This window comes from Bubalus kerabau, chromosome 5 (assembly GCF_029407905.1).
Source record: "Bubalus kerabau isolate K-KA32 ecotype Philippines breed swamp buffalo chromosome 5, PCC_UOA_SB_1v2, whole genome shotgun sequence".
Taxonomy (NCBI): Eukaryota; Metazoa; Chordata; class Mammalia; order Artiodactyla; family Bovidae; genus Bubalus; species Bubalus kerabau.
Window position 1 is genome coordinate 45,307,614 of NC_073628.1, and position 27,667 is coordinate 45,335,280.

The 27,667-nt window shown below is 38.9% G+C and overlaps 1 protein-coding gene across 1 annotated transcript in view; it reads right to left on the minus strand.

Annotated features, from left to right (window-relative positions):
* GRM5 (glutamate metabotropic receptor 5) overlaps positions 1–27,667 on the minus strand; it is a 655,231-nt gene that overhangs the window by 110,302 nt on the left and 517,262 nt on the right. Inside the window, exons 5-6 of the mRNA XM_055581574.1 lie at positions 8,328–8,574; positions 3,547–3,715 (exon numbers count right to left, since the gene is read on the minus strand). Coding sequence (XP_055437549.1) covers positions 3,547–3,715; positions 8,328–8,574 — 416 coding nt within the window. The remainder of the gene's footprint in view (positions 1–3,546; positions 3,716–8,327; positions 8,575–27,667) is intronic.

Here is a 27,667-nt window from a genome sequence, read left to right on the forward strand (position 1 = left end):
GGCAATCTTGATTCCAGCTTGTGCTTCTTCCAGCCCAGCATTTCTCATGATGTACTCTGCATTTAAGTTAAATAAGCAGGGTGACAATATACAGCCTTGACATACTCCTTTTGCTATTTGGAACCAGTCTGTTGTTCCATGTCCAGTTCTAACTGTTGCTTCCTGATGTGCATACAGGTTTCTCAGGAGGCAGGCCAGGTGGCCTGGTATTCCCATCTCTTTCAGAATTTTCCATGGTTTATTGTGATCCACACAGTCAAAGGCTTTGGCATAGTCAATAAAGCAGAAATAGATGTTTTTCTGGAACTCTCTTGCTTTTTCGATGATCCAGCGGATGTTGGCAATTTGATCTCTGGTTCCTCTGCCTTTTCTAAATCTAGCTTGAACATCTGGAAGTTCACAGTTCACGTATTGCTAAAGCGTGGCTTGGAGAATTTTGAGCATTGCTTTACTAGTGTGTGAGATGAGTGTAATTGTGTGGTAGTTTGAGCATTCTTTGGCATTGCCTTTCTTTGGGATTGGAAGGAAAACTGACGTTTTTCAGTCCAGTGGCCACTGCTGAGTTTTCCAAATTTGCTGGCATATTGAGTGCAGCACTTTCACAGCATCATCTTCCAGGATTTGAAATAGCTCAGCTGGAATTCTATCACCTCTACTAGCTTTGTTCGTAGTGATGCTTCCTAAGGCCCATTTGACTTCACATTCCAGGATGTCTGGCTCTAGGTGAGTGATCACACCATCATGATTATCTGGGTCATGAAGATCTTTTTGGTACTGTTCTTCTGTGTATTCTTGCCACCTCTTCTTAATATCTTCTGCTTCTGTTAGATCCATACTATTTCTGTCCTTTATTGAGCCCATCTTTGCATTAAATGTTCCCTTGGTATCTCTAATTTTCTTGAAGAGATCTCTAGTCTTTCGCATTCTATTTTTTCCCTCTATTTCATTGCACTGATCACTGAAGAAGGCTTTCTTATCTCTCCTTGCTATTCTCTGTAACTCTGCATTCAAATGGGTATACCTTTCCTTTTCTCCTTTGTTTTTCGCTTCCCTTCTTTTCACAGGTATTTCTAAGGCCTCCTCAGAACAGCCATTTTACTTTTTTGCATTTCTTTTTCTTGGGGATGGTCTTGATTCCTGCCTCCTCTACAATGTCATGAACCTCTGTTATATATTTAATGGGGTGAAAATGAGATCTGGTTGGGAAAATAGAATTTGGGATTAAAAAAGACTATATAGCCAGAAAGAAAAACACCAATACAGTATACTAACGCATATATATGGAATTTAGAAAGATGGTAACAATAACCCTGTGTACGAGACAGCAAAAGAGACAGTGATGTATAGAACAGTCTTATGGACTCTGTGGGAGAGGGAGAGGGTGGGAAGATTTGGGAGAATGGCATTGAAACATGTAAATATCATGTATGAAATGAGTTGCCAGTCCAGGTTCGATGCACGATACTGGATGCTTGGGGCTGGTGCACTGGGACAACCCAGAGGGATGGAATGGGGAGGGAGGAGGGAGGAGGGTTCAGGATGGGGAACACATGTATACCTGTGGCGGATTCATTTTGATATTTGGCAAATCTAATACAGTTATGTAAAGTTTAAAAATAAAATAAAATTAAAAAAAAAAAAAAAGAAAAGAAAAAAAAAAAAAAAAGAAAAAATAATAGGTTTTAAAAATTAAAATTAAAAAAAGAGAGGAAAACTCCACAGAACTGCAAAAACTCAATGTAGAGGCAGAGATTTATAACAACAATAAAAAATATGACTGAGAAAAAAATTTTTAAAGCTCAAAAGCATAATTGGATTTCATACTGCCTATAAAATCAACAACTACAACAGGGGGTGGAGGAAGGAAAAAAAAAGAAAAAAAATCCAAAAGATTCTATAGAACAAGTCAAAAAATAAGAATAATAAATGTTTTTCTTGAGTCAAAAAAAAAAAAAAAAAAAAAGACTATATAAACATTGCAACAAATTAACTAGTATTGAAAATATGGTAACAGGGAGTTAAGTTCTTCCAATGGGTAAGTTATTCCTGGGAGAAAGGGGGAGAAAAGCATATATAAAAAAATCTCTTGAAACAATCATTCAACATTTTGAAGTTACAGGTTCAAACTGTATTGCTATGAAGGGTCAAAACAGGCCACTTCCATGTAGTAATTTATACCAGCTAATCTTTATATGGGAAGGGCTGGAAATTATGGACAGTTGATATTTTAAGTGAGTCTAAAAAGAGTTTTACATGAAGAGTTTGATTGCAAGATGATTGGTCAAGATGCAAATGGTCACTGAATATTAGGAGTTGGCAACCTTTTTCTACAAAAGACCAGATAGTAAATATTCTTGGCTTATGGTTGATAGCCAGGGCTGATTAAGGCTACCCCTCTACTGTTTTTTTCAAATAGCTCCGCACCCACTTTCCACTCCCACTGTTGCTTCCATAACGCGGGGCCCTTGTCATCACTGTTACAGTGTCCTTTTAACCTGTCTCTTCTTTCTTTATTCATTTCTCATAACTCTTCTCATGAATCTTCACTACTCAGACGGTAAAGAATCTGCCTGAAATTCAGCAGATCCCTGGGTCAGGAAGATCCCCTGGATCTCCAGTATTCTTGCCTGGAGAATCCCATGGACAGAGGAGCCTGATGGGCCACATTCCATGGGTTCGCAAAGAGTTGGACATGACTGAGTGACTAACACTTTCGCCTTAATATGTCAGCATCTTGGGCAAAATTTTTTCAGACTCCTGGTTAAAAATAAGTTTAACCTGTTAGTATGGTATCCGAAACTCTCCACAAATGTGGCTTCAATCTATCATTGCAGCTTTCTCTTTCACAGTAACCGTTTAGAGCACTGCACCCTAGCTTAATTCACTGTTATTCCAGAACAATCTGACCACTTCTGTACTTTTCCTGTTGTTCTTCCCTCTAAATTGATGACTTCCCTGCATCCCTCTCTGATATCATATCCACTTTTCATGATTCAATGTCTGACATTTTATGGAGAAGACATTTGTTCCTTTCTTCTGTAAGAACTTATTTAAGCTCCCTTTTATTTTCTTTCTTTTAATGACATCATCACATTTTATATAACATTACCTCTCTGTGCCCACACGGTTGTTCCTCATTGAGACTATTAATCTTGTGAGAGTAAATGTGTCTTACTTATTTTTGCCCCACTAATGTAAACTATTACATTAGAGGAGTTTGATAAATATTTGTTGTTAATTAGAAATTGATGTGAATTCCAGCTATGAACTCTTTATTCCCAGGAAGCGTGTCTTCTAAAGGCTTACATGAGTAGACGGGGTGTAAGCACGACGCACCAGTTGGTTCAGTCAGTCCAACTGTGAAGACTGCTCTGGGTTTTACTAAGTATCAAAAGGACTTAATAAGAAAAGAATTAGAGGTTTTTGACATTAGAAGCTTACTGTGGAAAAGGCAAAACAAATGTCTCAACTTGTTCAAAACATTCAGTGATAATGAATCCATTAGAACTTACAACAAACATGAAAGAAACACAGGCTCTATTTTACCTTTATCTGGCCTTTTTCACATGGTTCACTGCACACAGATCTGATGATGTGGCTTTTCTTGGCCCATACTTCATCATCATCCATTTTTAATTCTCCATTGTCCCAGCTTCCAACATTGATATAATCAAAATAATCTTTTCCCATTTCTTTGAAGTTCATTATTTCATACCTTAGAAACAAGAATGTAATAATTATTCAGCTAAAATATAAATATTCAGCTATGAAAAAGCAACAGATTTCTGCCCTCCAAAATGTACCTATTGTCATATTAGTGACACTGGAATTTTCCATGACAGTACACTTAGAATAACAAAAAGCTTGTCTATTTCACTTTCTCTTCAGAGACCTTTATTTTTTAAACTTTGAAGCTTACACCTGAAATAGAAAATAAGCCCATGTGAGAAGGTGACTTGACCTCAGCATGATGAAAGACAGTTTTGGAATAACTTCAAGAAGTTTAAGGAAGTACTTCTTTAGGCTTCTTAAAAAGACAGCAAGGTTTTCATCTCCTCTGAAATAAAATGATAAATTTCCTTCGTTAACTAAGTGAGAAGTTTGGTAAATCTTTAATCTTAGCTTCAGCTTTAATGAATGTGGAGGTAATTTGGATAGGACCTGATCCGTTCTTATTTTATCCTTTATCAATGGCTAAACTCATTGTATAAAGACACTTGAAGGAATGATGTTTAAAATAGTTCTGAAAATTGACAGCTTCTGAAGTACCTTATTGGAGAAGGCAATGGCATTCCACTCCAGTACTCTGGCCTGGAAAATCCCATGGATGGAGGAGCCTGGTAGGCTGCAGTCCATGGGGTCGCTAAGAGTCGGACACGACTGAGCGACTTCACTTTATTTTTTCACTTTCATGCATTGGAGAAGGAAATGGCAACCCACTCCAATGTTCTTGCCTGGAGAATCCCAGGGACGGGGGAGCCTGGTGGGCTGCCATCTATGGGGTCACACAGAGTTGGACACGACTGAAGCGACTTAGCAGCAGCAGCAAAGTACCTTATGCAATGTAGAAATGCTGGAACGTACTAGTACCTTGTGAATTCTCAGCCTTTAACATTTATTGTTCTTAGGCCATGTTGTCTGTTTTATATACTCATGCTTACAAATCCCCACAATATAATGTTTATATTTTTGCTTTAAATAGTGATTTGTACTTAATCTGACGTTGATTCTCCATGTCTCCTCTGCTCAGTTATGGTTATTCCCAGGCATCAACATGTGTGTGTGTGTGTGTGTGTGTGTGTGTGTGCATGTGTGTGTCTGACTCTCTTCGACCCCATGGATTGTATCCCGCCAGGCTCCTCTGTCCATGGGATTCTTCAGGCAAGAATACTGGAGCGGGTTGCCATTTCCTCCTCCAGGGGATCTTCCTGACTGAAGGATTGAACCCGAGTCTACTGCCTGTGTCTCCTGCATTGGCAGGCAGATTCCTTACCTCTTGAGCCACCTGGGCAGCCCCAGGCAGTCACAGAGCCTCTTAAACCTTATTTGTCAGTGGACTCCTATTTATCTGTTGGGGTCAGAAAACTTTTGCTATAATGGGACAGATAGTAAATATTTTAGGCTTTGTGAGATGGCTTCTGCTGAAACTACACAACACTGTTAGAGCAGTGTGAAAGAGCCATAGACAGTATCTAAACAAACGAGACTTTTTGTTGTTATTTAGTTGCTAAGTTGTGTCTGATTGTTTGTGACCCCATTAGGCTCCTGTCTCCATGGAATTTTCCAGGCAGGAATACTGGTGTGGGTTGCCCTTTCCTACTCCAGGGGATCTTCCCAACCTAGGGATCCTCTGCACCTGCATCCTCTGCACCAGCAGGCAGATTCTTTACCACTGAGTCACCAGGAAAGTCCAAAATAAATTAAGCTGTGTTCCAGTAAAACCTTATTTACAAAAACAGCAGACCTGATTTGGCCTGTGGAGCAGTTTGCCAACCTGTGATCTATCCCATTGGTGGTAAATAGTAAAGGTCCATATTTCTTGTCTATAATTCTAAAATCCTTAGAGCTCTTAAAAACCATAAGTTTTTTCATAATGCACTTGGCAGCAAATCATGAGCCATTCTGGACTTATCTAGTGACTGAACTTGACCCACAGTGTCATGAGACACTTACCTGTGAATATGCATATGTTTTGCGGTAGAAATATTAATGTGTTGTTTAAGGAATACTGCTCCACAGTATGCTGCAGGCATTATATGACTGTATACTTTTGTAAACCAAAAATTCAGAATTCTGTACCACACTTGCTTGCCCAAGGGTTTCAAGAACTGTAATAGTCTAGTTATGTGAGACTTAAAAGCAATGATTGAATTTGAGTCTCTAACAATCTGTAGTTACGCGTGCCAGTCTAAGTTGTCACCTCTCCTAGCTTCCCCTGTTTAGGATCTTCCTCTTGTGACCCCAGCATTTTAGGAGAACCCCTAATCACCCTAGTCTCCTCTGGTTTATGGCCCAGGTTGAAATGCCTTTGATTCAGCTGCAACTTTTACTCCAGAGAAATAACAATGCAGTGCCTACAAATACATTTTCAGGAGACTAGGGGCTTTTTGATTTTGATACTGTAATTGGCAGGCTGCTGTATCAGGTTAGGAGTTGAAGTCCAGAACACTGAGTTAGAATCTTGACTCTATCGTATATTAGGCTGTATCTTTGGGCAAGTCATTTAACCTTTGTAAGTCTCAGTTTGTGAGCCTTCAGCTAGAAAAGAGTATGATAATATTACTTACCTCATAGGATTAAAATGTAGAGGATTTAGCTAAGTGTTTGCCTCAGAACACACACTCAGTAAATATGAGTTGTAATTATCTTGTAACTATCACTGGATTCATTGGAAAAAACAAAATTTGCAAACCACTTTTTTCTGAGTTTGGCTTGTATGCTCAGGGGCCAATTCTGATCATTTATTAGTAGATTACTGTAATATCCAACCTTAGTAATGAATGAGAAGTTTCTAAACAACTGTGAATTCCCAGAAATTGTTTGCAAAATTTTATGGATATTGTCCATGAGAAAATACTTATAAATCTCATCTGAGTCTTAAAGAGATTCCTATTCTGCAAATGGTTAAGGGCCAGTGTCCTAAACATCCCCTATTCCAGCATATTTGGGAGATTGTGAATGAGACAGTGATGTTCAGATCTGTTAAGCCTTCCCACTAGAATAGAGCTGAGCCATCTGAGCTATTTCTTCATTGTCTGGTTTCTGGAACTGACTTAGGTACATGTCATGAAAACTATTTGAATGAATGGAGCTGTAGTCAACAAAGGCTATGAACAAATTCCAAGCTGATGTGAGTGCTCCAGGGATGCACACAGGAATAATAAATCCACGGGACGATGTCAGAGCCCAGCCTTGACCTGAGCCTGAAGCCTGAGCTTATTCATTGACCTGCCCGAAGAAGTTCTGGAGAAGGAAATGGCAACCCATTCCAGTATTCTCACCTGGGAAGTCCCATGGACAGAAAAACCTGGCAGGCTACAGTCCATGGGGTCACAAATGACATGACTTAACAACTAAACACCAAACACCAAGATGCCTTACAACGAATGTGAAGTTCTCTTTGGCCCAGAGAAAATGCTTACATTTCTGCCAAGTAGAAAACAATATATAAAAGTCTTTTTTTAAAATATATATATAAAAGTCTTATCTTGGCCAACAGCTTGCATGGAGCAGTACTCATCAACTCGCGAGAACAGAGAAAGTATCCAGCTCTCCTCTTGGCTGCCTGACTTGGAACTGCTGTCACGTAGAAGTTCAGCTTGTGAGATAGTAACAGCTGCATCAGGGACAAACTCCAGCTCGCATCAGGCGTGTGAAACAAGCTAGACCAAGATGGCTGGTACCATGTGTGGGCACATGGCGTGTGAGTCATGGAGGGACTCATGGGACCTTCTCTTGGCAGGATCAGCTGCAAACAGTGTAAACACAGCCTCTCCAGGCATACCTGTCAAGCAAAAGCTGTGGCTGGAAAAATAGCAGGGGTTTTAAGGTGGCCAACCCAAGGACCCCGACTGTCCTAATGCAGGGCAGATCGAAGACTCAGCCCTGCTACAAGTCAGAATGTCACTTCAGTGACATTATCCCTCATGGATTAAAAGTCTCATGTGAAGAGTCACTTAAGAATTTAGTCTTAGATAGATGTGAAAGATGGTAAGTTCTAGGTACTTAATGACTTCCCTGGAGTCTGGCCTATAATTATCAGTGAGTTCGTATTTCTCAGGCTCCTCTCTAAGTGAAAGGTAAAATTGTAGAGAAAAATGCCATTTAGACCTCAAGAAGGGAGACAGTGTTCCAGTGGAGTATTCTAAAATAAAATATGATTTGTAACTTACTGTACCTACAACAAACAATAGAATAACACCTCAGTCCTGTTTCTGGATTACCAGAAATGGAATTCTTCCTGTTTCAGAATAATTCTGTGACCCAAGAAGATATCAGAATACGTGGAATAACAGGGCAAGTATGTACAGAGAAACCATGAACTGGCTTTTAATTATCCAACTATACTGTGAGGCTCCTGCCTCTAAGTGTGGGTCTCGGAAGTGTGGTGATGGTTCCAAGACTGCGTTTTAGACATCGGCATTCACACTTTTTCCTGGCCACAGGAAATGGGGCTTCCTCTCTCTGTCTTTACTCGCTTTGTGATGTCAGAACTAAGCAAACATGTCCGGGAAGCATAGATAACCACAAAGGAGAGAAATAGGCTCCACAGGATCAAGAGACAGAGTGATCAGGCTCTGGTGTCTAGAGGAGAATGGTAACAATACCTTCCTGGAGAGTCTCCATTCTCATCAAATAGGATCATGTCTCCAGAAACTCCAGTAAAATTGGTTTTCATCAGAGAGTCCAAAAGTTTCCGTCCATCAATTGGCTTCATGGCGTCACAGAGGCCCGCATAGCCTGGACAGAGGGCCATCTGCATGTTGTGGAGCCCATAGGCCATGGAATAGATTGCATTGATCACAAATCCCATTTTGGAGTCTTGCACATGATGTGTTCTCAGAGTCAGAGAACCTGTGGGAAAACAAATTAGGGATTAAATTTGAGATTTAATCCTACTATAGCTCTTTATGGATTCTGAATAATTTGACAATGCATTAGAACAATTTATAAGAATTAGAACCAGAGGAAATACCAAGAACAGGTGCCAAAATAGTATTCCTAATACTATTAGTATTCCTAATTCTCTTCTATATTCATGTTTTTCCCCAAGACCTTAAAGACCTGAATCCCCTCCAATACCAAGATTCACTTCCTCTATTACCAAATTCTGGGGATGAATGGAGTATAGCACTCCATCAAATTCCACAAACTTTATCTTAAAGACAGATTAATCTACCAAGTACTTACCTGTGATAATATACCTCCTTGGTTTAGATATCCTCAACAAATCTCCAGTTTCTCCAATTAATCTCCAACAAATCTCCAATTAAGTCTTAGCTGAGCAAAGTAGATACCCTATTGTCTTGCCTCAACTTACCTAGTTGGATTTATCACCTACTACTTCCAACCTCAAAGTATATATGCTCCATAAATTGACCTATTTGGAAATTCTGAAATACAATATGCCAGCAAATTTGGAAAACTCAGCAGTGGCCACAGGACTGGAAAAGGTCAGTTTTCATTCCGATCCCAAAGAAAGGGAATGCCAAAGAATCCTCAAACTACCACACAATTGCACTCATCTCACATGCTAGTAAAGTAATGCTCAAAATTCTCCAAGCCAGGCTTCAGCAATATGTGAACCGTGAACTTCCTGATGTTCAAGCTGGTTTTAGAAAAGGCAGAGGAACCAGAGATCAAATTGCCAACATCTGCTGGATCATCAAAAAAGCAAGAGAGTTCCAGAAAAACATCTATTTCTGCTTTATTGACTATGCCAAAGCCTTTGACTGTGTGGATCACAATAAACTGTAGAAAATTCTGAAAGAGATGGGCATACCAGACCACCTGACCTGCCTCTTGAGAAACCTATATGCAGGTCAGGAAGCAACAGTTAGAACCGGGCATGGAACAACAGACTGGTTCCAAATAGGAAAAGGAGTACGTCAAGGCTGTATGTTGTCACCCTGCTTATTTAACTTCTATGCAGAGTACATCATGAGAAACGCTGGGCTGGAAGAAGCACAAGCTGGAATCAAGATTGCTGGGAGAAATATCAATAACCTCAGATATGCAGATGACAGCACCCTTATGGCAGAAAGTGAAGAGGAACTAAAAAGCCTCTTGATGAAAGTGAAAGAGGAGAGTGAAAAAGTTGGCTTAAAGCTCAACATTCAGAAAACTAAGATCATGGCATCTGGTCCCATCACTTCATGGGAAACAGATGGGGAAACAGTGGAAACAGTATCAGACTTTATTTTGGGGGGCTCCAAAATCACTGCAGATGGTGACTGCAGCCATGAAATTAAAAGACGCTTACTCCTTGGAAGGAAAGTTATGACCAACCTAGATAGCATATTCAAAAGCAGAGACATTACTTTGCCAACAAAGTTTCGTCTAGTCAAGGCTATGGTGTTTCCTGTGGTCACGTATGGATGTGAGAGTTGGACTGTGAAGAAGGCTGAGCGCCGAAGAATTGATGCTTTTGAACTGTGGTGTTGGAGAAGACTCTTGAGAGTCCCTTGGACTGCAAGGAGATCCAACCAGTCCATTCTGAAGGAGATCAGCCCTGGGATTTCTTTGGAAGGAATGATGCTGAAGCTGAAACTCCAGTACTTTGGCCACCTCATGCGAAGAGTTGACTCATTGGAAAAGACTCTGATGCTGGGAGGGATTGGGGGCAGGAGGAGAAGGGGACGACAGAGGATGAGATGGCTGGATGGCATCACTGACTCGATGGACGTGAGTCTGGGTGAACTCCGGGATTTGGTGATGGACAGGGAGGCCTGGTGTGCTGCGATTCATGGGGTCGCAAAGAGTCGGACACGACTGAGCGACTGATCTGATCTGATCTGATCTGAAGCCTCATTAATTCATCCATTAATTAAATATTTACTGGAGTCTGAGTATACATAAAGCTCTGTGTATGGTGATCTAAGGAAAATTTAAAAATGAATTGGAGATGGATTCTGCACTTAAAAGGAGAGTTGTTCAGTAATAGAGATAAATTATGTAACACTGAAAGGCAGAAGGTGATAAATCTATAACAGATGTGGAGTTAAAATCTATTGAGATCCAAAGAGGGAGCAGTCCCTGTCAATGAGGGGCCCTTGGGAACATTTCATTAAAGAACTAACATTTGGGATGAATTACCGGTTAAACAAATATGGAATGAATGCCTGTTAGTTCTGACTGCTCAGAACTTGCTGAAAGTGGGGAACATAATGTAGAATAAAATAGACATGGTTATTGTTTTTGTTTACTCAGAGTCTAGAGGGCAGATAAGCATCTTAGCAGGACTGAATAGGGAGGAGCACTAGAACAAGACATTCACTGATGCTGAGCATTGTGGCTGAGTATCTGCTGGAAGAAGAGTGGAGGACAGCATGTTTGAAGGTTCACAGATGAGATCAAACACACTATGTTTGGGAACCTTTAAAAAGGTTGGAATGTTTGGAATGTAGGGTAGGAGGTAGGAGAATGAGGAGAAATGAAATAGTAAAGGAAGGCAGGATTGCTTAAACCAGGTTAAGGGCCCTAGGATCTTTTATTGTGTTTAAAATAGGAAAAAACATGATCAGATTTCTAATTTAGAAAGATCAATCTGACTACATTGGAGAAACATTTAAAGGGCTACAGGAGTGGAGTCATGAAGACCCATTAAGTGGTAATGCAGTGATCCCAGGGACAGGTGAAAATGCCCTTGCTGAGGGTAGAGGTCATGATTATGGACAGAAGTATTTAGGAGATGGAATCTACTACCAGGCCTGGTAATTGAGGAATGGAGAGGAGTGAAACATGTAGAAAGAACATGGGTATTATATAAAAGTAACAGATCAGGTAAACACAGAACATTTCATATGGGGAGAAGTTTTTATTTATGAGAGATATATAGGAACTCTCCAAAGATGACATGACTTTTTATGACTTTCAAACAGTACTGGCATAGAGGCTCCTGGGGAAGCCAGCATGGTTCATCCTGACATAAGTGTAAGATGGGTAATCTTGTTTCCATCTCAGGACAAGACACTGGCCCTAGGCTACTTTCCAACCAAATCTTACAATTTCCTTTTCTGCACAGACTCTATTCACACTTTGACATTTGACCTCATTCCACTGGAAACGCCATTGTTCTAGGTGCTAAGTCAATACTTGGGAGTCACTTTTGACTTTTTTTTCTTTCCTTCATTCTCTGTCTACTTTTATTTGATCTATCTTCAAAATATATCCAGAATTAGATTATTTGATGCAAATCTACTTTTGTCAGGTTCAAGATATATATCCTGTCTGGATTACAGCAATAGTCTTTTAACTAGATTCTTTCTTTCTACCTTAAACTATTCTATACCCACGCCAGTAAATTTTTAATGCAATAACTATAAAAATATTCTTAAAATAAGAGTCAGATTATGATACTCCTCTGATCAGACTTCTAGTGGCTCCATTATTACTGAAGGAAAAACCCAATGTCCAAGCCATGACTTTCAAAGACAAACAGGATTTTGACTCATGGTATTCCACACCTTATCCTTCTGACTCTTAATATTCTTTACTTAAATTATTCCTCCCTGAATATTTAGCAAGAAAAGGCAACTAATTACATACAATTAAGAATGTTAAAAGACAAATATTAAAATAATCTGTACCTATTAATACAATAAGAAGTTGAGGGATACACAAAATTAAAAAAATGTAAAATATGACATCAAAACCCTAAAATGGTGGGGGCTGGTGGTGGTAAAAGCATAAGCTTATTAGAATGCATTTGAACTTATGAGATCACTAACTTAAAATAGTCATCTATAAATATAGATTGTTATATAGGAACCTCATGGTACACAAACCAAAAATCTATATAATAGATACACACCAAAAAGAGAAAGGATTCTGAGCATAACACAGCAGTTATAAAATCAGAATAGAGAAAGGAAAAAGGAACAAAAAAGAACTATGGAACAACCCCAAAACAATTAACCAAAAGGCAGTGAGCTAATTTTGCTGTTGTGGTTTAGTTGCTAAGTTGTGTCAGACTCTTTTGTGACCCTATGGACTGTAGCCCACCTGGCTCATCTGTCCTTGGGATTTCCCAGGCAGGCATAGTGGAATGGGTTGCCATTTCCTTCTCCAGAATATCTTCCTGACCCAGGGATCAAACCCATGTCTCCTGCATTGGCAGACAGATTCTTTACCACTGAACCACCAGGGAAACCCAATAAGTGAATACTTATCAATAATTCTTTAAATGTAAAGGGACTTTAGTCCATATATGTTCCAATCAAAATACATAGAATGAATGGATAGAAATACAAGACCCATGTATACATTGTCTATAAGAGACTCACTTCAGATCTAAAGACAAGTGAAAGTGAGGGGATGGAAAAAGATAATCCATGCAAATGGAAATGAAAAGAAACTGAGGCAGCAATACTTGAATCAGACAAAATGGACTTTAAAACAAAGAGTGTTACCATCTTTCTAAATTCCATATACATGTGTTAGTATACTGTATTGGTGTTTTTCTTTCTGGCTTACTTCACTCTGTATAATAGGCTCCAGTTTCATACACCTCATTAGAACTGATTCAAATGTATTCTTTTTAATGGCTGAGTAATACTCCATTGTGTATATGTACCACCGCTTTCTTATCCATTCATCTGCTGATGGACATCTAGGTTGCTTCCATGTCCTGGCTATTATAAACAGTGCTGCGATGAACATTGGGATACATGTGTCTCTTTCAATTCTGGTTTCCTCAGTGTGTATGCCCAGCAGTGGGGTTGCTGGATCATAAGGCAGTTCTATTTCCAGTTTTTTAAGGAATCTCCACACTGTTCTCCATAGTGGCTGTACTAGTTTGCATTCCCACCAACAGTGTAAGAGGGTTCCCTTTTCTCCACACCCTCTCAAGCATTTATTGCTTGTAGACTTTTGGATCGCAGCAATTTTGACTGACGTGAAATGGTACCTCATAGTGGTTTTGATTTGCATTTCTCTGATAATGAGTGATGTTGAGCATCTTTTCATGTGTTTGTTAGCCATCTGTATGTCTTCTTTGGAGAAATATCTACTTAGTTTTTTGGCCCATTTTTTGATTGGGTCATTTATTTTTCTGGAATTGAGCTGCAGGAGTTGCTTGTATATTTTTGAGATTAGCTGTATACGAGACAGCAAAAGAGACACTGATGTATAGAACAGTCTTTTGGACTCTGTGGGAGAGGGAGAGGGTAGGATGATTTGGGAGAATGGCATTGAAACATGTATAATATCATATATGAAACAAGTCACCAGTCCAGGTTCGATGCACGATACTGGATGCTTGGGGCTGGTGCACTGGGACGACCCAGAAGGATGGTACAGGGAGGGAGGAGGGAGGAGGGTTCAAGATGGGGAACACGTGTATACCTGTGGTGGATTCATGTTGATATATGGCAAAACCAATACAATATTGTAAAGTTAAAAAATAAAATTAAATTAAAATTAAAAAAATAAAACAAAATAAAACAAAGACTGTACCAATAGACAAAGAAGGACATTACTTAATGATAAAGGGATCAATCCAAGATGAAGATATAACTGTTGTAAATATATATGTAGTCAAAATAGAAGCATCTCAATATATAAAGCAAATAACTGAGAAACATAAAAGGAGAAACTGACAGTAATTCAATAGTAGGAGAATGCTTTAAGACTTCACTTAAATCAATGGACAGATTATCCAGACAGAAAGTCAGTAATTATTGCCCTTATGATATATTAGACCAGATGGATTTAGCAGCTACACATGGAACATTCCATCCAAAAGCAACATTCTTTTCAAGTGCACAGGGAACATTACTTAGGATAGAACACATACTAGGCCAGAAAACAAGCCTTAATAAATTTGATATTTATTAAATAAATAAATAAAATTTTGACCATAACAGTATGAGACTAGAAATTGACTACAAGAAAAAACTACAAAAAATACAAACAGCTGGAGTCTAAAGAATATGAAAATAAACAACCATCAATGAATAAGTCAAAGAGGAAATTATACTTAGAAGTAAGTGAAAAATGGAAAAACAATGATTCAACTCTAAGGAACACAGCAAAAGCAGTTCTAAGAGGAAAGTTGATGGTGATAGAGGCCTACAGCAGGAAACAAGAAAAGGCCAAGTTAACAACCTAAATTTACACCTAAAGTAACTAGAGGAAAAGATCAAACAAAACCCAGAATTAGTAGAAGATATATAAGATCAGAATGAAAATAAATTAGACTAAGAAAAAGAGGAATGGTTAATGAAATTAAGAGGTTGTTTTTAAGGAATCTCCACACTGTTCTCCATAGTGGCTGTACTAGTTTGCATTCCCACCAACAGTGTAAGAGGGTTCCCTTTTCTCCACACCCTCTCCAGCATTTATTACTTGTAGACTTTTGGATTGCAGCCATTCTGACTGGTGTGAAATGGTACCTCATAGTGGTTTTGATTTGCATTTCTCTGATAATGAGTGATGTTGAGCATCTTTTCATGTGTGTGTTAGCCATCTGTATGTCTTCTTTGGATAAATGTCTATTTAGTTCTTTGGCCCATTCTTAAAAAACTGGAAATAGAACTGCCTTATGATCCAGCAATCCCACTGCTGGGCATACACACTGAGGAAACCAGAAGGGAAAGAGACACGTGTGCCCCAATGTTCATCGCAGCACTGTTTATAATAGCCAGGACATGGAAGCAACCTAGATGCCCAACAGCAGATGAATGGATAAGAAAGCGGTGGTACATATACACAATGGAGTATTACTCAGTCATTAAAAAGAATACATTTGAATCAGTTCTAATGAGGTGGATGAAACTGGAGCCTATTATACAGAGTGAAGTAAGCCAGAAAGAAAAACACCAATACAATATACTAACACATATATATGGAATTTAGAAAGATGGTAACAATAACCCTGTGTACGAGACAGCAAAAGAGACACTGATGTATAGAACAGTCTTATGGACTCTGCTGGAGAGGGAGAGGGTGGGAAGATTTGGGAGAATGGCATTGAAACATGTAAAATATCATGTATGAAACGAGTTGCCAGTCCAGTTTCGATGCACAATACTGGATGCTTGGAGCTAGTGCACTGGGAAGACCCAGAGGGATGATATGGGGAGGGAGGAAGGAGGAGAGTTCAGGATGGGGAACACATGTATACCTGTGGCGGATTCATTTTGATATTTGGCAAAACTAATACAATTTTGTAAAGTTTAAACTGGGACGACCCAGAGGGATGGTGTGGGGAGGGAGGAGGGAGGAGGGTTCAGGATGGGGAGCGTATGTATACCTGTGGTGGATTCGTTTTGATGTTTGGCAAAACTAATACAGTGTTTCAGGTTTAAAAATAAAATAAAATTTAAAAAAATTAAAAAATAAATAAAATATTTAAATTCATTTGATGAATTGAAACTTTGAATTGAATTGAAACTTTGAATTAATTTGAAACTTAACTTGCTTTACATGGAAGTTAACTACCTAATTTTAGAAAATTTATCAATAAGATACAGTTACTTTTTGAAGATAAGGGAAAATTATACACAACTGCAAAAGGAAATAAAGTATTGCTCTTTTCTCATATTAAAAAAAATAAAAATAAAATAAAATTAACAAAAACAAACAAAAAAAGAGGTTGTTTTTAAAAAATAAAATTGATAAAACTTTATCCAGATTAATTAAGGAAAAAAAAGAGAAGTGGCCTAAATAAATAAAATATTAATGAATATGTTACAATTAACACCAGAGAAATAGAAAGGATCACAAGAGATTACTATGAATAATCATATGGCAATAAAATGGACAAACTAGAAGAAATGGATAAATTTCTAGAAATGAATGATCTCCTAAGACTCAATAAAGATGAAATAGAAAATATGAACATACCAATTACTGGTAATGAAACTGAGTCAGTCACTAAATAAAAAACTCTTAAGCAACAAAAGTCTGGGACAAAATGGCTTCACATGTGAATTCTATAAAACATTTAAAAGAAGAGTTAAAACCTAGCCTTCTCAAACTGTTTCAAAAAATTTAAGAGATAGGAACACGTCTGAACTAATTCTATGAGGCTAGTTTCATCCTGATACCAAAGCTAAAGGCACAACATACACAGAAAAGAACATTACAGACCAATATCACTAATAAAAATAGATGTAAAAATCCTCAATAAAATGCTAGAATATAGAATTCAAAAGGACATTAAATGGATTGTATATCAAGATCAAGTGGGATTTATCCTAGGGATGCAAGGATGTTTCAATATTCAGAAAACAATCAGTGTCACAACACCACATTAACAAATTGAAGTAATATGATTTTCTCTATAGATGCAGAAAAAGCTTTTGACAAAATTCAACATCCATTAAACTCTCCAAAAAGTGGTGTAGAGGGAATGTACCTCAACCTAAGGGTCCTACTGGATAAACCCACAGTCAACCTCCATTGACCATTTTATCTACTACTGTGGGCAAGAATCCCTTAGAAGAAATGGAGTAACCCTCATAGTCAACAAAAGAGCCCAAAATGCAGTATTTGGATGCAATCTCAAATACGACAGAAGGATCTCTGTTCATTTCCAAGGAAAACCATTCAGTATCACAGTAATCCAAGTCTGTCCCCCAACCAGTAGTGCTGAAGAAGCTGAAGTTGAATGCTTCTATGAAGGCGGATAAGACCTTCTAGAATTAACACCCCAAAAGATGTCTTTTTCATTATAGGGGACTGGAATGCAAAAGTAGGAAGTCAAGAGATACCTGAAGTAACAGGCAAATTTGGCCTTGGAGTACAAAATGAGGCAGGACAAAGGCTAACAAGAGTTTTCCCAAGAGAATGCACTGGTCATATCAAACACCCTCTTCCAACAACACAAGAGAAGACTCTACACATGGACATCACCAGATGGTCAATACTGAAATCAGATTGATTATATCCTTTGCAGCCAAAGATGGAGAAGGTCTATATAGTTGGCAAAAACAAGACTGGGAGCTGACTGTGGCTCAGACCATGAACTCCTTATTGCCAAATTCAGACTTAAATTGAAGAAAGTAGGGGAAACCACTAGACAATTCATGTATGAACTAAATCAAATCCCTTACAATTATACAGTGGAAGTGACAAATAGATTCAAGGGATTAGATCTGATAGACACAGTGCCTGAAGAACTATGGATGGAGGTTCGTGACATTGTAGAGGAGGCAGTGATAGAGACCATCCCCAAGAAAAAGAAATGCAGAAAGGCAATGTCTGAGGAGGCCTTAAAAATAGCTGAAAAAAGAAGAGAAGTGAAAGGCAAAGGAGAAAAGGAAAGATATACCCATTTGAATTCAGAATTCCAAAGAATAGCATGGAGAGATAAGAAAGCCTTACTCAATGATCAGTGTAAAGAAATAGAGGAAAACAACAGAATGGGAAAGACTAGAGATCTCTTCAGGAAAATCAGAGATGTGAAGGGAACATTTCATGCAAAAATGGGCTCTATAAAGGACAGAAATGGTATGGACCTAACAGAAGCAGAAGATATAAAGAAGAGGTGGCAAGAATACACAGAAGAACAGTACAAAAAAGATCTTCACGACCAAGATAATCAGGATGGTGTGATCACTCACCTAGAGCCAGACATCCTGGAATGTGAAATCAAGTGGGCCTTAGAAAGCATCACTAAGAACAAAGCTAGTAGAGGTGATGGAATTCCAGTTGAGCTATTTCAAATCCTGGAAGATGATGCTGTGAAAGTGCTGCACTCAGTATGTCAGCAAATTTGGAAAACTCAGCAGTGGCCACAGGACTGGAAAAGGTCAGTTTTCCTTCCAATCCCAAAGAAAGGCAATGCCAAAGAATGCTCAAACTACCGCACAATTGCACTCATCTCACACGCTAGTAAAGTAATGTTCAAAATTCTCCAGGCCAGGCTTTAGCAATACGTGAACTGTGAACTTCCAGATGTTCAAGCTGGTTTTAGAAAAGGCAGAGGAACAAGAGATGAAATTGCCAACATCAGTTGGATCATAGAAAAACCAAGAGAGTTCCAAAAAATACACATCTACTTCAGCTTTATTGACTATGCCAAAGACTTTGACTGTGTGCATCACAACAAACTGTGGAAAATTCTTCAAGAGATGGGAGTAACAGACCTATCAGCTTACCTGCCTCCTGAGAAATCTGTATGCATGTCAAGAAGCAACAGTTAGAACTGGCCATGGAATGACAGACTGCTTCCAAATCAGGAAAGGAGTACATAAAGGCTGTATATTGTCACCCTGGTTATTTAACTTATATGCAAAATACATCAGGTGAAATGCTGGGCTGGATGAAGCACAAGCTGGAATCAAGATTGCTTGGAGAAATATCAATAACCTCAGATATGCAGATGACACCACCCTTATGGCAGAAAGCAAAAAAGAGCTCAAGAGCCTCTTGATGAAAGTGAAAGAGGAGAGTGAAAAAGCTGGCTTAAAACTCAACATTCAAAAAAACTAAGATCATGGCATCCGGTCCTATCACTTCTTGGCAAACAGATGGGGAAGCAATGGAGACAATCAGAGACTTTTTGCAGGGGTGGGGGGGGCCTCCAAAATCACTGCAGATGGTCACTGCAGCCATGAAATTAAAAGACATTTGCTCCTTAGAAGAAAAGCTATGGCCAACCTAGACAGCATATTAAAAAGCAGAGAAATTATTTTGCCAGCAAAGGTACATCTAGTCAAAGCTATGGTTTTTCCAGTAGTCATGTATGGATGTGAGAGTTGGACTATAAAGAAAGCTGAGTGCCGAAGAGTTGATGCTTTTGAACTGTGGTGTTGAAGAATACTCTTGAGAGTCCCTTGGACTGCAAGGAGATCCAACCAGTCCATCCTAAAGGAAATCAGTCCTGGATATTCATTGGAACGAATACTACTAAAGCTGAAACTCCAATACTTTGGCCACCTGATTTGAAGAACTGACTCATTGGAAAAGACCCTGATGCTAGTAAAGATTGAAGGAGGGAGGAGAACGGGACGAGAGAGGATGAGATGGTTGGATGGCATCACTGACTTGATGGACATGAGTTTGTGTAAGCTCTGGGAATTGTTGATGGACTGGGAAACTGGTGTGCTGCAGTCCATGGGGTTGCAAAGAGTAGGACACGAGTGAGTGACTGAACTGATAGTCAACCTCATACTCATCAGTGAAAAACAGAAAGTATTTCATCTAAGATCTGGAAAAAAACAAGGATGCCCACTCTTTCTACTTTTATTCAACATCATATTGGAAATCATACCCATAACAGTCAGAAAAGAAAAACAAAAGTAATGCAAAGAGGAAAGTGAATGTGAAAGTCACTCAGTCGTGTCCTACTCTTTGCGACTCCATGGACTATACAGTCCGTGGCATTCTCCAAGTCAGAATACTGGATTGGGTAGCCTTTCCCTTTTCCGGGGGATCTTCCCAACCTAGGGGCTGAACCGTCTCCCCCACTGCAGATGGATTCTTTACCAGCTGAATCACAAAGTGGGAAAGGAGAAGTAAAACTGTCACTGTTTGCAGATGACATGATACTATATATAGAAAACCCTAAAGACTCCATCAAAGAAACTATTAGAAGTATTAAAAGTATTCATTAAATTTTCAAGATACAATTTTTCTGGAATCTGTTGTGTTTCTATGTACTAACAACAAATGATTAGAAATAGAAATTAGGAAAGCAATCCCATTTATAATCACATCAGAAAGAATAAAACAGTAGGGGTAAATCTAACCAAAATAGTAAATATTTGTACTCAGATAACTGTAAGTTGTTGATGAAACAAATTGAAGATGACACAATGAAATGTGTCATGAATTGGAAGAGTTATCATTGTTAAAGTGACCATACGCCTGAAGGAAATGTACCACTTCACTGTAATCTCTATCAAAATTCCAATGGTATTTTTCACAACTGGAAAAAATAATCCTGAAGTTTCTATGGAACCATAGAAGATCCCAAATAGCTGAGGCAATCTCAATAAAGAACAAAGCTGGAAGAACTCCCTGAGTTCAAATAATAATACAAAGCTACAGTAATCAAAACAGTATGGTACTGGCACAAAAACAGACACATGGATCAATGGTACAGAATAGAGAGCTCAGAAATAAACCTACTCTTATATCGGCAATTAATAATCTATGACAGTGGAGTCAAGGATACACAAAAATACTTTCTTCAATAAATGGTGCTGGGAAAACTGGACAGCTACTTTCAAAAATTTTAACTGGATCACTTTTGTACACCATATGCAAACATAAACTAAAAATGGATGAAAGACTTAAATATTAGACCTAAAAATATAAAACCCATAGAAAACACAGGCAGTATATTCTTTGATAGTCTTAGCAACATTTTTTTGTATCTGTTGCCTCAGACAAGAGAAACAAAAGCAAACATAAAGAAATGGTACTAAAAATATCAAACTAAAAAAGCGCTTGTGTAGAAAAGGAAAACAGTAACAAAATGAAAAGGCAGTCTATTGAATGGCAGAAGATATTTGTAAGCAATGTATCTGATGAGAAGTTAATATGCAAAATATATAAAGAATTGGTATAACTCAAAATCAGGGAAACAATCAAATTGGAATGTGGTCTGAGAACCTCAATGGACATTCTTCCAAAGAATACACATAGAGTTCCAACAGACACATGAAAAAATAATCAACATCACTAATCATCAGGGAAATGCAAATACAAACCACAATGAGTTACTACCTCACGCCTGTCAGAATGACTGGCATCAAGCAGTGTGAACTGGTGGCAAGGATATGGGGAAAGGGGGCTCTTGAGAATTGTTGATGGAGTCATAAACTGGTGCCGTCACTATGGAAAAACAGTATGGAGGGCCCTCAAAAAAAAAAAAAAACAACTCAGGCTTTCAGCAGTTTCACTTCTGGGTGTTCAGTCAAAGAAAACAAAAAACACTAACATGAAAAGATATATGCACCCCAATGTTCATTACAGCATTGTTTATAATAACAAAGACGTGGAAGCAAGCTATATTCCATAAGTAGATAAATGGATAGAGAAGATGTGGTACACACACACACACAAACACACAGAATAGAATATTATCCATCCATAAAAAAGAAAGCTTGCCATTTGTGACAACATAGATGGATGTAGAGGGCATCATGCTAAGTGAAATAAGTTAGAAAGACAAATGCCAAATGATCTCACTTACATGTGGTATCTAAAACACAAATAAGCAAAACAGAACAAAAATAGGCTCATACATATGGAGAACAAGTGGGTGGTTGCCCAAGGGCAGGGTGGTGGTGGGGTGTTGGGTGGAATAGGTAGAGGAGATTAAGAGGTATAAACCTCCAGTTCTAAAATAAACAGATCATCAGGATATAATATACAGTATGAGGGATGTGGTCAAAAATATTGTAATTTTGTATGAGAGTAGAGGGTCACTGGACTTATTGTGGTGACCATTTCCCAATAAATGATTTACATAAATGTTGAATCACTATGTGGTACACCTGAAACTAATATCATATTGTGTATCAACTATATTTTAATAAAAATAGTTAAATCACTCAGTCAATCCTCTGCAGCTACACCATCCTCCTCCCTGATCCTCAAGCATTCCAGGCATGCTCATGCCTCTGGGCCCTTGAATTGGGTTGGCCAAAAAGTTCATTTGGATTATTAGTGTTTTGGGAAAACCTGGACAAACGTTTTGGTCAACCCAATACTTGCTGTTCATTCTATGTGGGGAATATCTGCCTCAGAGATGTGCAGAGCTATTCCCTCCCCAATTCAGGTCTTTCCTCAAATATCATCTCCTCTGTGAGATTTCTCTGATATCCTGTCTAAATCTCATCTCTGTTCCACTCCCCTCCACCCCCCACCACACACACACACACACACACTCCCTATCTCCTTTCTCAACATTATTTTTCTCCTTACCACTTCTTAGAACAGTTCCCAGAACAATTCCTAGCACATAGTAGGCCCTTGATAAATATTTGTTAAATGAATTAAAGAACCAACTTGGACTATCCCTTCTGTTTTCTTTTCCTCAACCCTACTAATGCTAACCAATGTTTCAAGACTCCAAGAGCACTTCTTTCCTAAAGCCACCACGGTTTCAGGTACTAAAATTAATCTTGCTCTTCTGATCTCCCTATTATTTTCTCTATACAAGCACACTTTGTTTTATTCCTCTTTGTGGATATCATGTTTTTCATAAGTTGAAAGACTGTCACAACCTTGTGTTGAGCAAGTCTATGGACACTATTTTCCCCAACAGTATTTGCTCACTTCACGTCTCTGTGTCATATTTGGCAATCCTAATTTCACACTTCTTCATTATTATCATACTTGTTATGGTGATCACTGCAGATGGTGACTGCAGCCATGAAATTAAAAGACGCTTACTCCTTGGAAGGAAAGTTATGACCAACCTAGACAACATATTAAAAAGCAGAGACATTACTTTGTCAACAAAGGTCTGTCTAGTCAAGGCTTTGGTTTTTCCAGTGGTCATGTATGGATGTGAGAGTTGGACTGTGAAGAAAGCTGAGCACCGAAGAATTGATGCTTTTGAACTATGGTGTTGGAGAAGACTCTTGAGAGTCCCTTGGACTGCAAGGAGATCCAACCAGTCCATCCTGAAGGAAATCAGTCCTGTATATTCATTGGAAGGACTGATGCGGAAGCTGAAACTCCAATATTTTGGCCACCTGATGCGAAGAGCTGACTCATTTGAAAAGATCCTGATGTTGGGACAGATTGAAGGCGGGAGGAGAAGGGGACGACAAAGGATGAGATGGTTGGATGGCATCACTGACTCAATGGACATGAGTTTGGGTAAACTCGGGGAGTTGGTGATGGACAGGGAGGCCTGGCGTGCTGCGGTTCATAGGGTCACAAAGAATCGGACACAACTGAGCGACTGAACTGAACTGAACTGATGGTGATCTGTGATCAGTGTTCTTTGCTGCTACTGCTATGACTTACTGAAAGAACAGATGATAGTTATCATCTTTTAGCAGCACAGGATTTTTGAATGAAGGTATGTCCATCTTTTTTTTAGACATAATGCTATTGTGCCATGTATGTATGTACTATAGGCTACAGTACAGTATCTAAACATAATTGTTATATACACTTGGAAACCTACAAGTTTGTGAGACTTGCTTTGCTGTAGCATTCACTTTATTGTGACAGTCTGGAACCGAATTTGCAGCATCTGCTAGGTCGGCCTATACCTCTTGTTAGGTACCCTTCCCACTATGTTTTAGAAATGTGGGCATACTTAGGGGGAGGAGGATTTGAAACATCCAGTTCCCAAGTTAGTCCAGCTCCCTTCCTCCATGTAACTCCCTAAATGGAGGTAGTTACTCACCTGACTGATTCTCTTTCCAGGTAGTCTTTGAGGCCATGCTTAAATGCCTCATATTGAGCCTAAGCCAGGTACTGCAACTCAGCCTCCTAACCCACTATCAGGGTTTAGCAGTAGGTGCTTTTGTGGCTAGTAAAAGGTGGTAGGTAGGTACTTTGATTCTCATTCTTTTGTTTTGAGCAGAAGAAAGGGATCTAGGTTTAAATTTCTGCTTGATGTCTTCGTAGCTCTGTGACTTGGAAAAGTTACTTGGATACTCTTAAAATTCAGCTTAACCATCTGTTAAATATGGTGACCTTTATCTTGAAAAGGGGATGCGAGATGAAATGTTACGTTGCACACAGCCTGGCACAAGGTCGATGCTTCATCAAGATTAACTGTGCCAAGATGTAAATCATAATAACGTTTAGCCACTGTGCTTTGTGGTTAAGACTCTGGAGAATAAAAGCAAGCCAAAGGTCTCTCCTGATGTGATGCCCAGGAGAGCTCTCCAGCAGTCATCTTTCAGGTTCCCTTCCTGATTTTTCTTTGTGCCTCCTGGACAACAGATAGCAATTGGCACAAAGGCCAGTTGGAGACTTATTCATTTGTAAATCAAACCAAAGTGCTCAGGGCCCGGTTACTGTACTGTTTGTTGAATTGAATGGAGGCAAGGATGAAAATTTGCATTTGTATGATACTTTAAAAAATAATTTTGGCATTCACTAGCCAGGTGCATCAATACTGTTTCCATCCTGTAGAGATAAAGAAGCAAAGGTGCAGACGGGTCAAGTAGGTTTCCCAGGGTCACAAAGATAATAATAATTGGAAGTCAACAAGGGTTTCTAATTCCAAGATCAGTGTCCTTTTTGATATATTCAATTGCTTTGCATTGGAAATATGCGCTCCCTGAACAGTATTATTGTATCACCTTTTAAAAATATTCTGATTAAAATATAAAGTTAGGGAAGACAAACTGATAAGAAGATCAGGTCTCTCCTGGAAAGTGCTGTGTTTCTGTTCCCTCAAATAATGCTCATTAGTGCTGCCCGAGACCGGGGCCTGGGATCTGCAGAAGAAGCTGACCGAGAGCAAGAAGTTGAAACCCAAGGGATACAGTGTTCATGCGCAGTCTGCCAAGTCCTTTGGTTTTTTAGGCATCTGGGAACATCTGACCTCTTTGGGCAACATTAGAGTCTTGTAGATGTCCTGGTGACTATCTTCCCTTGCCACCCAAACATTCCAAATGATTACAAATTCAAAAGAAAAAAAAGGAAAAATATCAGAAGAAAACCAATGGAAGTGTAAACTTTGTAATTTCTCCTTAAGTCATTTTGATGCCTGTGGTTTCCCACCCTCCTTCCCTGATTTTGTCTCTATTTATCTATTTTTATGAAGTATAGTTAATTTACAATATTATATTAGTTTCAGATGAGAAGACTCAGTATTTGTGAGTGTGTGTTTTAAAGAAAGATATCTTAATATGTTTCAGCATTCAGGATGCAACAGGGGGTCAATTCAGTGCAATTCAAGTTTGAATTCTCCTTACACCATTTCATCTTCTTTCTAGTCTTATCCCTCCATTATGAGAAGCAGCCATAGATGGGCTATGAACTTCAGATTGCTAAGAAAGCTCTATTGAAATGTGAGCTAACAAATAAGTGCTTTAAAAACATTTAAATATCATAAGACTCAGGGAGCTAGGAGCTATTTCCACTATACATGAAGAAACTAAGGAAATCAAGATGACTGACAGTAGTTGACAAGCTTGTCTTTCTTTGGATGTAGGGGGGCGTCTGGTACCCATATTTAAAAGCAATTTATGCAATAGACTCAATATTTGTAGCTATTGGGGAGATATTGGCTTCTTAGGGGATTCTTATGGCTCTTATCTCTTTAGGCTTAGATCTCTGTCTATCTCCACCCCCTCCCTAATGCCACATATCTGAAGGGGGTGAATCTGCGTGATATTGTCTTACTTTGTGTTAGAGGGTGCAGGCAGCAGAGTAAACAGGACAAGAGTACAGATTCTGGGACAAGGTAGCAGGTTAGTGTTACGGCTCTGCTACTTACTATTCATGGCTGTGTGACTATGGCCAAAGTCATTAGCCTCTCTGTGCCTGAAACAAATGAGCTCAATAATAGTTTCTAACTAATAGATTTATACAAGGAATAAATGAATTTGTACTTATAAAGCATTTGATAAATTGATCAATATTGCTTGCTTCTTGATCAATGTTACCCAAGTTCTGTTACTAATGATCGTTTGTTTCTTTCTATTCAAAATATAAACATCTGGAAGAAGTATGTTGCTAAGAAGAGAAATTAGCTATTGAGTAAAGAAGAGAACAAAGGCTAAAACAGTGAGGAAGGGGAAGAGAAGCAGGATTTGAGGTATGGCAGCTAGGCAGGGCTGTAGCGTATAGGTTTGGGGATTTTTTTTTTTTTTAATCAGAGAAAGATCATAATCTCATTTTCATTTAAAAATTTTTTTCATTGAGGATGGAAAATAGAACGAGAGTGGAAAAATCTAGGGGATAATGAAATAGGATGCTAAGAGGTGATGGTGGCTTAATCCAGGGTAGGATTCTAATTATATGTTGAAATCAGGGAGAACAGGATATATCAGTGGATTGTATGTGAGTTGTAAAGGAAAAAGAAGAATCAGGAGTTAGTCCAGGTTTTCCTTTTTAAGCAATGGATTAGAATGACATTGAATGTGAGGAATAGGTTGGTGGGGATGTAGGATCAAAAGTGCTGTTTAACCTGTTAAACAGCGAGGTCAGTGTCCAAAGGGACTGAGTAGACAAGGGGTATTGGTGGCTTAGATTAGAGTGATAGCGGTTGAGATGATAAGAAGTGTTCAGATTCAGGACATATTTGGAAAATTGAACTGACATGAGTAACTGGATCTGTCTCAGACACCAGACTTCTTTTTGAGTTCCTGATCAGTCCTTTAAAACAAGCAGAAATGCTAGATTAATTTTACTGGCTGTATAGTGTTCTCTTGTATGGATATATTTTTACTGGTTTCAGAATGTCTTAAAAATTCCTTGCTTGGGTTACTACAACAGCCTCCTAACTAACATCACTGCCTCTAATCTTGCCCTGCTCAAATCTGTGTATTTCCAGTGTAGATATATAGTGAGTGGTCTTAAGAACAAAAGTGATTTTGTTAGTCTTCTCTTGGAACCATTCAGTTGATAAACAAATTATACCCTAAATACTTTGTCCTGACCTTTAAGACCTTTCCTCTCCTGCCCTGTATTCGCCTCTCTGCTCTGATCCATCATACACTGTGCATCAGCTGTCTGGAACTTCTTGCATCCGCATAACAAACTCTTCTGTATCTGGGCCTCTGGGTGTCTCACTCCATACATCTGGAACATACTTTCTGGTAGATTTTCTACTTATGAATTTGTGTGTGTCTAGGAGTCACCTCCACTTAGCAGTTGTTTAGGGCCCTCCTCCAGTTCAGAATTAAGGTTTTGCTCTGTCCTCCTCTAGCCACAGAGAAGGCAATGGCACCCCACTCCAGTACTCTTGCCTGGAAAATCCCATGGATGGAGGAGCCTGGTGGGCTGCAGTCCACCGGGTTGCTAAGAGTCGGACACAACTGAGCGACTTCACTTTCACTTTTCACTTTCA